The sequence below is a fragment of the Cynocephalus volans genome, chromosome 12, assembly GCF_027409185.1.
Source record: "Cynocephalus volans isolate mCynVol1 chromosome 12, mCynVol1.pri, whole genome shotgun sequence".
Lineage (NCBI taxonomy): Eukaryota > Metazoa > Chordata > Mammalia > Dermoptera > Cynocephalidae > Cynocephalus > Cynocephalus volans.
Window position 1 is genome coordinate 25,087,230 of NC_084471.1, and position 12,622 is coordinate 25,099,851.

Sequence of the window (12,622 nt, forward strand, 5' to 3'; positions counted from 1 at the left end):
CAATTCCTTATGCTAAAGAAGCAAAATATATCTCCTAATTTAGCAGCAAGACTGCCATGCATCAAACTTCACTAACATTGTGGACTTCTGTCCCCAAAATCCTATCACAGAAATGTTAAACACTTTAAAATATGGTCAAAACATTTCATGAAGCTTTTACACAATGCAGATTTAGTTAAGCTGTTACTTCTTTTTCTGTTCAATTTTGTTGCACCTGTCACTAGGCATGAATAATTTAGTTAAATCTTGTTTCCTCAGTTTTCATTGCTCTGAGACAATGTGAATCAAGATATTTGATCCCTCTGGAAATTACTATGCAATGCTACTTTGGCCTTGAATTACAATATAATTCAATAAAACTAGCAATCTCATATACTTTTATTCCACTCGGTTCCACTTTATGGAATTGACATTTTATTGAACAAAATGTAAAAATAACCCCAATATGTACATTATTAGAATCTCTATTTTTGGTGAGAGTAAATTTAAAAATCTGAAATCAATGGGAATTTACAAAATTTTAAGTGGGGATCTTGTATTTTGAGGACAAAATGGCTATATCTGTTAGAAATAGCACTGAAATCTCTCTATAGCAAGCAATTCTCAACAGCTTTAATAACACAGCCTACTTTTATCAATATCCACAAATAAAAACCTATTGCACCTCTTGAAAAAACTTGAATTCTACAAGGTTGGCAATGGAAATGCCTCAGTAATGACTGGCTGAACTGCATACTCTGAAGTTTTTTACATCTACAGTCTACTTTATGGTTGGCTGATTTCTGATCCCGCTATGTCTTCTTAGATTGTGACTGACTCTTCCCAGCAAGATGTGGAGTCTGTACTCCTTTTCACCAATCTATGATTTTGTCTCTAGGACTTGCCACTATTGTAACCAAGAGTATGGTGGAAATGATGTTACGTGACTTTGAAGGTTGATTCCAAAAAAAACTAGCTTCCACCGAGATCCATTGGATCCCTGAATTAACACCTAAGTCCAGTTGCCCTGAAGCACTCACGCTATAGAGCTGGTAGGACTGAGCCACTAACAGGTTAAAAGCTTTGACAAAAGCTTCATAAGATCTGCCTAAAATCCAGAGCCAGAAGATTCAACCAGAGAGATACTGCTGAATCCCTGATCTACAGAAAGCTTATTTTATGCCATTAAATTTTAGATACTTTGTTACACAGCAATAACTAATGTACACTGCTGATGCTAAGTATCTTAGCGGCCACTTGGTTGGGCTCAGAAGACCTTCCACTCCACCTTTTTGGTTGGGCTCAGAAGACCTTCCACTCCACCTTTTAACAGTTTGGTCCAAATTTGCACCTAACAACCCTTCCTTTCTCTCTGCAGCACAGGTAAAATTTAAGGTTGGAAACTTAAACTTAAGACAGGATGCATCTGGCTTCTAAATTTAGTTCACTGTCCCTACCATCTGGGTTTGTGATGGGAACATTTCTCTCCCTGACCAGCATCCTTGAGTTTTTTTCCGCAGGGCCCCCATCTATATACTTTACATAGAAACTGTCAACCCTACCCAGATGCTATATCGAAGGGCCTCAAGGTAAGATGTAATCAGGTTTGAAAAACAGAATAATTATAGATTGGGCTTTTATACTTCCTAACCAAGCATAAGGGGAAGATAAACACAGTGGATGAGTTTCTAGCTTTTAAAAAACGTTTGTGCTTAAACCTATGATCAAATCTCAGATGTCTGAGTATGCTAAAATGCTGCTTTCCCAGGGGCGTTCACATAGTTGTCAAGCAGTACCACTCTTAACCAAACTAAAAGTAGTTTACAGTAAATAATCTGTAATTAAGAAAGCCAAATTTGTGTTAGGAAAATTAGGCTACCTGAAATGGTTTTTACCTATAAATTGTTTTGGTTCTTTACTGTCATTCTGAAAATCAGCCTAACATGGGTTACCTTCTTTTACAAATAAAAATTAGCAAACTCATCAGCATTAAAAAAGAAAAGTATAAGGGCTAGCTGGTTAGCTCAGTTGGTTTGAGTGCAGCCTTATAACACCAAGGTCACAGTTCTGATCCCTGTACTGGCCAAGCACCAAAAAATAAATAAAAATTTTAAATAGTACATATTGCAAAAATCTGATTATATGTTGAAATTCACTTGTTGAAATATAACCACAAATGAATATTTTCCATACTTAACTGTGATTAAATCAAGTTTTTGAATATCTAGTTGTTTCCAAAAAATATTCTAATCTCTATTCATAAATTGTCTTTTGTCAAAGTTTTGTCACTCTTGACTGACAATACTTGTGACATATGACAGCTTATTATTAGGGATTAGAATAATCAACCAACAATGGTTAGTTTGCATTTTTTCCTTGAGGTCTTAACTTATATTTAATTCTTTCCATTTTTTTTTTTTTTTTTTGGCAGCTGGCCAGTACAGGGACTGCATACCCTGAAGTTTTTTACATCCATGGCTGGCCAGTATACCTGGAGTTTGGTGTTATCAGAACCACACTCTAACCAACTGAGCTAAATGGCAACTATTTCAGAGTTAAATCTTTAAAAAGCTAGTTTTAAAAATAATTATCAAGTCAGAAATCATGAACAGTTGGGTTTATTTCAACATTGTTTGAAATTCTTGCCTTAAACAAGAGTACTACAGTAATGATATCAGGAACAGGCAAATTTTCCACATTGTCAAATATATAAAAGTTCCTTTTGTACTTTCTTCAACACTGATCAACAAGCAGATTCAGTCCATATTTGCTGTGCTCTATCTACTGAGTTAACCCGAGCTTCTTCTTCAGAGACTCTGGCATCTCGGGTGGAGGAGGACGAGGGAGCCTGAAGTAGACCTTCACAGAGTCATAGATGAACCACTGTAGAGCAGTCAGAGTACCAATCATGATGATGCGGGCAAAGAGTCCCTTCCATACACCTGGTTCAAATAAGAAATATAAATGAAAAAATGTAATATATCCAAAAGTGTTTGTTCTTTCTTTAGAGGAAAAAAGATATCACCCTACCTCTAAATCCAAGTCTTTTGAGGACCTGAGAAGCACTGCTACCTTTCTCTTTATTCAACACAGATACCACAGAATCAGCAGGGTGGGAAACAATTGCACAGAAGACTCCAGCTGAAAAAAGTCAAGGGAAACGATCCAATATGGGGTCAGTTAAAAAAAATTCACATCATTGGCAACAATCTTTTTTTCATAACTTTAAATAAAACTTTAGTTCTATTAAAAAAAAAATCAGGTTTAGGGTGACACTAGTAAGTAAAGATATAGAGCAGTACACCCTATGTAAAATAGAACAATCCTTTAAAAGTTTTTATATTCCAATTTTAGTCAACACTTCCTCTTGTATTAAAAATTTATTCTTGATAAACCAAATTAAAAAATGGTGCAGCAGTGAGATCAATATGCCTAATAATGACATACCATAAAACAATCAGCAAACAATAAAACAATCCTTTTAGAAACTAATTAGCAAATATTTATGAATACTGAAGGGCAGGTATAACGTTATGGGAAGATAAAATTGCCTTTAAACCTTTGGAATATTTTTTTCTCACAAAAAGGGCCAAAAATTGAAATGACTATTTGTCCATAATTTCACAAACAAGTGTGTTCTAAATAATTCATACCTATGTAACCTGCCACAAATGTTACAACCAGCTGCTCTGGCTTTGTACATTCACTTCGGGGCTTAGGAACTACAAACTTGTACAATGCTTCAACAGTACGCTCAAAGCAGGCAAACTTCATCATGGTGTATGGTATCTGTCTCATCCAGAGAGGAGCAACCCCCTTGTAGAATCTAGGAAATCAGGAGACTTATTTTCAGTTGCACATATTCATCTAACAGAGATTTTCATCATTAACAGTAGTGTCCGCACACCAGTCAAGTCCTGATAGTAAAAAATGGCAGCACAACTGCACGTCATTTCTATCAGAACGTTTGACTAACATGCAGGTATATTTATCTCACATGCCAATGACTCAAGCACCTTTGACTATACAACCAAAAAAGTTGCTGGATGTTTCTTTGACTTGAACCACAAGAAACAAGAAGTTTACAAGTAGAACTCAGTTCAAGATTCATCCACAAAGGTGGATCTAAGGAAGCATGTTGTGGCCTGATTACATAAAAATTTTTAACTGTGAATAGATTATAAAAATTTTAACAAGCCCTCTCCCAAAGTTAATTGTTTAGACCAAATAGCAAGTCATTTGTAGACTAACAAACGGTCTTTACTTTAGGAAAAAAATTTAATACAGGGCTCAAACCATGAAACTTATCCTTGCCCCTAGAGTTTATGTTCTATACACAGGTAAACAGACATTACATAACGTAGTAGTAAAAAACAAAAGTCTGGTGGCTTAATGCTAAGAAATGTAAGTTTCCTCAAAATGAGTATTTTTATACTATAAATTTAGGCAAGTGTTTACTTACGCTTTTAGGCCTTCTTCCTTATACATTTTGGGAGCTGCATCCCTCAAAGTGTTCGCATAACCTGGTTGGGTTTGAATTCGAACCTTAGTAGCTTCCATAGGAGCCAGGGCAATGTCAGCAAAGAATTCAGCACTGGCAGAGGCAGCCAAATATAGTGATGTGCGCCAGAGATACGCATTCTCCTAAAACATAAAACATAAGGAGCGACCTGAATTGCTGTTGCATTGGCAGTTTTCAATTTAAGTGACAATTCTAGGAAATAACTAAACTTCAGACACTATTTTAAAGTATTATCACAGAGTCCATTTATAACGCACGAGACTGAATATATGTTGTCTCTCATAACCTCATTAACCAAATGCTTAATTATAGTACCATGTAAACACTACACAAAGGAATCCCAGAGCTAAAAAATTCAAAACCCAACTTACTTAGAAAGCAATATAATGTAATAAAAAGGGCACTGAAACCTAATGAAATACATTTTCTGTTTCTCATCCCATCTCAGCCTTACGATTTGAGGCATGTTGCTCAATCTGGAACCATTTCCTCAGTTCTAAAACAAGGTGGGTCAGACAGGACATATCTAGGAACCTTTTTTTGGTCTTAAACTTTGAGTTAAATAAACACTTAGGACTTCCAGTTTCAAAGTTAATTACATACCTCTCCAAGCATGTTGCTATACAAGACTTTAAATACTTCATAAAAGCCAAACTTGCAGAGCCCCTGCATAGAGTAGCCAATGAAAGTAGGAGCCCATCCTTTAGCCAAACCACGAACACCATCCTCTTTAAGTGTAACTGAGAATCCATTAAATATGCCCTTGTACTTCTGGGGGTCCACCTTAATTTAAAGAAGAAAAAAAATTAATAGAATGTACCAAAGAGCTAACACATCTCATAAATGCTGAATTTCATTATTCTTAGTTTTCATTTTGGTTCTAAAATAAATTCCAGTAACTGCACAAAAGGAACAACAGTCCTTCCTTATTCAAGGTTTCACTTTCTGCAGTTTTCAGTTACCCACAGTCAACTAAGGTCCGAAAATATTAAGATAGAGAGAACATTCACATAAGTTTTATTAAAATATAGTTATAATTGTGCTAGTTTATTAGTTATTGTTAATCTCTTACTGTGCCTAGTTTATAAATTAAACTTTATCATAAGTATGTATGAACAGGAAAAAGTACAGTATATATAAGGTTCAATACTATCTGCAGTTTCAGGTACCATCCACTGGGTGGGGAGTCTTGGAACTTATCCTGCATGGATGAGGGGGGAATACTGTACAAGATATCAGTTTATTATCTATGATTATCTTTATAAAGGAAACTTTAGTACATTAAGGCCTAGTTTTCTTTGAGTCAGACTTACATCTTAGAGGGATAGTTAAAATTCCAACAAAAATACATAATAAAACTGACTCCTAAGAGATTTCTTACTACTACTACTTTTAAAAAATTAGTTTTACAGCTATCTAAATAATAATCTCTATTCCTGATATATGCTAGTCCACTAAGTAATTATACTATAAAGTTTTGTGAACATTAGACAAACTGAATACAAGTTAAAAAGGTACACCAACATAATGAGAATCTATCTTTTTACCTAAATAAATTTACTTAAATTCACTTCAAGAGACATGCATACAAAGTTTTAGTGAAGGTATATCTCATATTCATTCTATTAACTAATGGGAAAAAAAGCTTATATCACTATTTCTGCCAGTGCTAGAAGGACTGGTATACATCACCTTCCTCTCCCTTCTAATATTTCACCTTCCTTTCTCTTTTAGGTTAGTAGACTTCTAATCCTGTTTGGGACAAATAAATTTTTGATGTTTTATTATTTTTGATTCAATATTGCTAATTGAAAGATATTCAAATTACAAATTTTTATATAATAAATATACAAGAGGTTACACCCAGAAAATGTTCACATTAAGATAATAAGAGCATTTTAGAGAAATCTACATGTGCTCTTTGCCTTGGTCTTATCAATAGACAAGGGACATGAAGTTACTTCACATAATACACAAAGACTGATCACCCACTCTAACATATAAGTGCTTGAAAAATGACTATTTGGGACATAAAGAACTACTAGGCCTTGAAGAGGAACTCTGGCTAGAACTGAACACAAGCAGAAAAGAGCCATCTACAGCCAGAGTCTAAAGAGCAAACAATCTACCCACACTCTCATTTTTAAAGAGGCATTCCTTGGATTTAAGACACTAAAATAAAGACCACAGCTGAAAGAAATGTAGTTTTGGTTTTCTACTGAAGTTTCTAGCAGTTGTGATTTCTTTAAAGTTTCCTCTTTTGTGAAGTCCTTTAAGGTTATTAGAATTAAGTCATATATACTTTCAATGTTGTCATTTCAATACAAACCTGCATACGGCATTTCACTAAATCCAGGGGAACGACAGCAGTGTGTGTCAGACCACAACTTAAGACCCCACCAAAGCCACACAGTGCATAAAACTTCATGGAGCCATATTCACAACTGTACTCTGTAATAAGATAAGACACACCATGCATTTTAATATAAAACCTATGTTACTAGTAGTCATCAACTTACCTCCTGGATAGTTAGGTTTCCACACAGCTTATTAGTAGATGACTACATCTTACAACTTAACAGCCATGCTTCAGTATGCTTTAGTCCAGCATGCAAAACAAACCTGCATTCTGCATTTAACCAGATCTAGAGGAACCAATGCTGTATGTGTTGTGCCACAGCTAATAATTCCTCCAAGTCCACAAAGGATAAAGAATCTGCCAGATCCATAGTCACAGCTATACTGCTCTGTTTGATTGAAAAAAAAAAAAAAAAAAAAAAAATCAAGTAAGTATCTCTTCAGAGATGACTAAGGCCATGGGAATGAAAGAAAACTATGTTTCCCTGTGAAATAGTTCTATCACAGCTGAACAGCTTAGGCCATGGTTTAATGAAAATTCAATGAAAAAGATAATTTTCCACCTAGTTTAAATAAGAAACAACTCACTACCAAAATCAGATCCTTTAAAAATTATGAGGTTCTATACCTTTGAGATACTAGCTATCTCTTACGTTAAAATTATGGCAAAATAACTTTTCTACATTAATGGCTTCTACAATTAAAATCAAACTTCAAATTATTAACCGCTGATAAGAGTCCACTTCAGAGTACAAATCAAACACAGATCACTCAACATATAAAAAGCTTGCAAACACTCCCTCTTATGAACCCCTTAACATAAAACTAGCTACACACAAATTCCCGCAAATACATTGAATACACAAATGTTAACTTCAACTTTTTAAACTGAAAGACAATGATAGTGTAAGGACTTTTTCATCAATACTAGAGATATAACAGAAGCACATTAACGACTTAAAAAAAAAAACCTTTAGATTTTTACAGGCACATGTAGATAACATTCTCACGACTCCTACAATTCGGTTGTCAGGTTTCTCTGTATATACACTGCACTGGGATTTAAAACACACACAATTAAGTTAAAACTGAGCCCAACCACCATGAAGCCCAAGAGGTAAGACCAAAGGGATGCCCACCAAGAATCCCTCTCTATAGCCTATCTGGGGCTGCAAGTCGCTTCCTCCACCAGTCGCATTAACAGAGACCCAGTTATCTCATACACAATTAAGTGGAAACTAACATAAAACTCAGGAAATACCTGAGGGAAGGAGGAGTATTTTTAAGAAAAATAAAGGCAAATCAAAGAACAGGTAATACAGTCACAACTGTGAGTGGACAGTGGTTAGGAAACTGACTTTACCCTATACTTAGTCAGCTGACCAAGAGGGGTCACAGCAGAAAAGATAAGGAGCCAATCACGGCTTCTACGTCCTCACGGACACGGAGGTCACGAAGAGACGCTGGGCCTAGGCCCTTCCATGCCCTTGAGGGAGGGCCAAGGATCCGACACCGGACTAGGGTGGAAAGGATTGATATCCCACAGGGAGCAACTGGGCGCCGTCTTAGGGTACAGCGGGCCGGGCGCGTCCTTCCTCGTCCTCCAGGTCGGACCCAGGCCTCGAAGGCACAGCGGACCACGAGTGGACCTAACGACCGCATCGGGGCAGAGCCTGATCTCACCTTCCACGGCGGCGGCTGCCAGATTGCGGGAGCGGCGAGGCGGGCCCGGGGGCCCGGCGGGGCTGCGGCGGCGGTCCGCGAGGCCATCGTGCACCAGCTGCAGGTGTGGCGCGTTAAAGGGGTTCGCCCGCGCCAGGTGCGCCACAGACGAGAACATCTTCCTAGGGGGAGAGGGAGCAGCGGTTAGAGGAGCCGGGCGGGTAAATGTCACCAGATCCCTGGGACCCCTATCCGGGCCTTCTTCCTTCCCGCCTCCGCGCCCTTGAGGAGGTCACAGCGGCCTTCCCGAGGGAGGCTGCGCCTGACCGGGCCTACAGCCAAAGCAGCAGCCCCTCGGGGGCTCCGGGCTCTGCTCCTCGCACCCACCGAGGGGAAGGCTGAGCCACACTCACTCCCTAAGATGGCGAACACCCAACCACTCCCTTGGAAAGGTTGCAGCTCACAGAGGCCGAACGTCCTCCCGGCCCTCAGATCTGTGCCCTTCGCGCGTCGTCAGCGTGACTCACGCACACGTCACCACAGGCCCATTGGTGGAGAAGAGCGCAGTGGACGTAGCGTCATCGCGTTCTCCTAGCAACCTTATCCCCGCCCCCGACCGGCCCAGCCTGTCCCGCCCTGCTTGTACGTAGGAGGGTTCGTTCTGCGCAGGCGCGCATTCCTTGCCGAGCTTCTGAGTGATATCGGGGTTGGGCTTGTAACCTGCTGCTCTCTTTGTCCCTTCACCTTCAGGTGTCTGTCCTTGACGCCAGGGCTTCAGTTCTTTCCATTTAAGTAAGTCCCAGTATATAGTAGTCACTTAAAAAAAGCCGCGAATGTTATTTTATTTAGGTGTTAGGTTAGAACATCACTGCAGTATTTTGTGTCACAACTTCTGCCATTACAGTACTTTTTTAAAAGTTCCACCCATTGACATTAAACATAAGTATGTCTGCATTTTCCATCAGACTTCAGGAAAATATTATAAAAGGAAATGTGCAATGAGAACTCAAGGTAGATAAGACAGCTTGCTGCTTCATCACTATTGTCTATATAATACATTAAAACATGCAACAAATGCTAAACACCTGGGTGTTAGAGGAACAAAGTAGAGTGAAAGTGACTGACAGATTTTGTGTATGTGTGTGTACTTAATGAATCTAGAAAATCTCCATTAGGTTCGGTTCAACAAGAAGGGGCCTAATTTAGAAGGGGGAGTTTAGTAGCAGTGAAACCCGTTAGAATTCTGGCTCTTATATTTTACCAGCTCTTGAAAAAGTAACTTAGGGAGTTGACTTGATCTCTGTAAACCTGTTTCTTAAATGTAAAATTGGGGGTAGGGCCGGCCTCGTGGGCTCATTATCTGTACAGTTGGACAGGGCCTGACGCTTGCAGTCACCATTCTGAAATGCGTAATGCATTTATGTACAAAGGGACCTGTATTTTTAATTCTGCACTGGGCCCTGCAAATTATGTAGCTGGCCCTGGATAGGAGTGATACCTACCTTGCAGAGTTTATGAGAACTGAATGAGGTACTGTCTAAAAGTCTACAAAATACGCTCTGTAAAAAATTAGCTATTGTTATTCAGGCAGGATTTTTTTAAACTCTCACATTTCGTCTGCTTCAAGAATAGAGACTACCACCTGAAATATTACAACTGGGTGTACATGTAGGCAAAGGATCCTTAAGTAATGCCCAAAGCAATATACAAAGAATGAGGTAGACAAAAGACTTAAGGAGGCACGGATTGAAAGTGCTCATTTCCTAAAGTATGGCACATTGCTTTTGAAGCAGAATGTGATATGAAGGCTGGTTTAAGAGGGAAGGAAGCACACGGCCACGCGACCCCCTCAGCAGAGAAGAGATCTGAGGCAGTAGCGTCCATCGCGTTCTCCTAGCAACCTATCCCAGCTCCTTCTTTTCCATCGGGCAAAAGTCCCAGGAAAAATTCAGGGAGTAGAGGGTGCAGGCAGGAAGTGGTACCAGATAAAGTTGAAAAAGTGCACTAACACCTGGTTGTGCAGGGCCTCGCATACCAGACTGAGGAGTTTGATCTTATTATGCATTCAAAAGGGCAGGGGTTGGGGGAAGGGAAGGGGAGATTAATTCAACTGTATGGTACTTTTCTGATTTAAAAATTATTTGTCATTAGAAAAATCAAATTTTATCTAAAAATATATGACTGTAGTGAATCCTCCTGCTCCCCTACCCCAGCGCCATATAATACTATTTGTTTTTCACAAATTTTTCTGCTGGAGCAGCTGGCGCCCTTCACTATGGTGCCGCACATTCACCTGGCCCGGGTCAGAGATTGACGGAGGAGATCCATTGGTAGCTGAAGGAGATGCCCAGCTCCTACCCCTTGTCAACAAGGTGACCTTCAGTGTGAAATGGCTGTTGCTTCACTGCTGCCTTCCAAATCCTGCACAAATTTCTCTTGTAGCTAACCCTACTCAAAATTAAACAGGGAAATAAATTCTAGGTAATGTAGTTCCAGCTTAGCTAAACAGGCATAAGTAAAAAGCACCACAGTCCATTCCTTATCAACTTGGCATGAATGCACAACTCTTTTAATTGTATGTAACTTTCAAATAAAGGCTAACCAGTTTGCTCAGTTGATAACACCCAAGTCCGGGGTTCTGATCCTTACTGACCAGCTGCAAAAAACAAAAAAACAAACTAACTTCCAAATAAAGACTAAATAGCAAAATCAAGCTTCCACCTAACATGATACAGCTCTCTTGTACAATTCTAAACACTAACCCTCCCCTCAAAAGACGATACAAAATCCTTTCATCTCCATCGTTGGGTGATGTTCATTCTAGCTGAATGTTCTCTTCTACCTGAATCACCCTTTATAGCTTACAACATAAATACTAAGATATAATATTATGTATTATTAACACACCTTATTATGTTCAATTGGTAAGAGAATTGGAGAGGGGAAGAAAAGAAAAAAAATGGTTAATATATGCACAAATGTATTCATATCAAATAAGCATTACATCACTTTCTTAGGACTAGGAGGAGCTAGATACAGCAACTTAACCTTTCCTGAGAAAAGGATAAATCAGCCTGCCCCAGACCACCTGCCTAGTCACTGCAGAGAGGTGATCAAGGTCCTTGAGAACAATGACATAGGACTGGAGAGTTAACACAGCTCTGAGGCGAGGCAGTGAAGATGTATAGCTGGCTCTACCAGCTTGAAGAAAACTTTCTGAAGGTCTTTACTTTATCTAGAGAAAAAAGAGAGAGAAAAAAGCATTCACTAGCTCAATAGCTGCATACCAGGTGCCAGGGAATATGTTGATTTTCTCCAGCAACAAAATGGTATCTAGAATAGCAGCTGCAATTGGAGTCATCACCTGATTAAGTTTACAGTAACCCACTGTTATTCTCCAAGATCCATCTGTCTTTTGCATAGGTCAGATAGGCCAGATGAATGGGGATGTGGTAGTAATCACCATCCTGAAGCTTTAAGTCCTTGATGATGATGGTAATTTCTGCAGTCTCTCCATGAATGGGGTATTGCTTTCAGTTTAATATTTTGGTAAATAAAGAAAGTTCTAGCAACTTCCTCTTGGCCTTTCCTATCATACTAGCCCTCATCCCATGGATCAGGAAACCAGTATGGGGACTCTGCCAGTTGTTGAGTGTATATATTCCAACTATGCATTTTAGATCTGGAGAAATAACCACAAAGTGAGTTTGGGAACCCACTGGACCTACTATGAGCCAAACCTGAGCCAAAATTCCATTGATTACTTGACCACCATAAGTCCCTTTTTAGATTGATGGCCCACAGAAGCATCTTGGGTCTCTAGGAATTAATGCCATTCAGAGCCAGCATGCAATTATATCTAGAAAGTTTGGTTATTTCTTCTTCCTTATTGCATAGTCAAACTAGTAAATGCTGTAGCTCACTTTAAAGAAAGCGAGGAGGAAAAATTACAATATAAAATTTGGACTGTATAGCAGAGTCCTTCCTCAAGGGGTGCTAAGGTTTGAATGTATGTGTTTCCTCCAAAATTTTCATGTTGGAACTTAAGTCCCAAGGTGATGATGGTATTAAGAGATGGGGCTTTGCCCTCTTGGATGGGAT

General features: G+C 38.9%; 1 protein-coding gene and 1 non-coding gene across 4 annotated transcripts; both read right to left on the bottom strand.

The window, feature by feature from the left end:
* Positions 1 to 2,581: 2,581 nt before the first annotated feature.
* On the bottom strand, positions 2,582 to 9,066 carry SLC25A3 (solute carrier family 25 member 3). 3 transcript variants are annotated; one of them, XM_063075130.1, is made up of 8 exons: positions 8,986 to 9,066; positions 8,543 to 8,703; positions 7,124 to 7,248; positions 5,105 to 5,284; positions 4,442 to 4,623; positions 3,633 to 3,805; positions 3,010 to 3,120; positions 2,582 to 2,921 (listed from the first exon to the last, which is right to left on the bottom strand). In XM_063075130.1, exons 2-8 carry the CDS (start codon positions 8,697 to 8,699, stop codon positions 2,761 to 2,763), a joined length of 1,089 nt encoding a protein of 362 aa, XP_062931200.1. In that variant the 5' UTR covers positions 8,700 to 8,703; positions 8,986 to 9,066; the 3' UTR covers positions 2,582 to 2,760. The 3 variants fall into 3 exon arrangements, with proteins under 3 accessions (XP_062931200.1, XP_062931198.1, XP_062931199.1); XM_063075128.1 differs by having other exon boundaries at positions 8,935 to 9,042; XM_063075129.1 differs by having other exon boundaries at positions 8,909 to 9,010.
* LOC134361411 (small nucleolar RNA SNORA53) lies at positions 3,874 to 4,119 on the bottom strand. Its single transcript, XR_010021435.1, has one exon. It is a non-coding gene; the product is annotated as a small nucleolar RNA SNORA53 (small nucleolar RNA).
* Positions 9,067 to 12,622: the final 3,556 nt, after the last annotated feature.

Coding starts and splice junctions, on each gene's coding strand:
- SLC25A3 (XM_063075130.1), bottom strand. CDS start 8,699: ATGTTCTCGTCTGTGGCGCACCTGGCGCGGGCGAACCCCTTTAACGCG. Junction 7,249..8,542: donor GGCAGCCGCCGCCGTGGAAG/GTGAGATCAGGC, acceptor TCAATCAAACAG/AGCAGTATAGCTGTGACTAT. Junction 3,121..3,632: donor ATTTGTGGCAGGTTACATAG/GTATGAATTATT, acceptor GACTTTTTTCAG/CTGGAGTCTTCTGTGCAATT.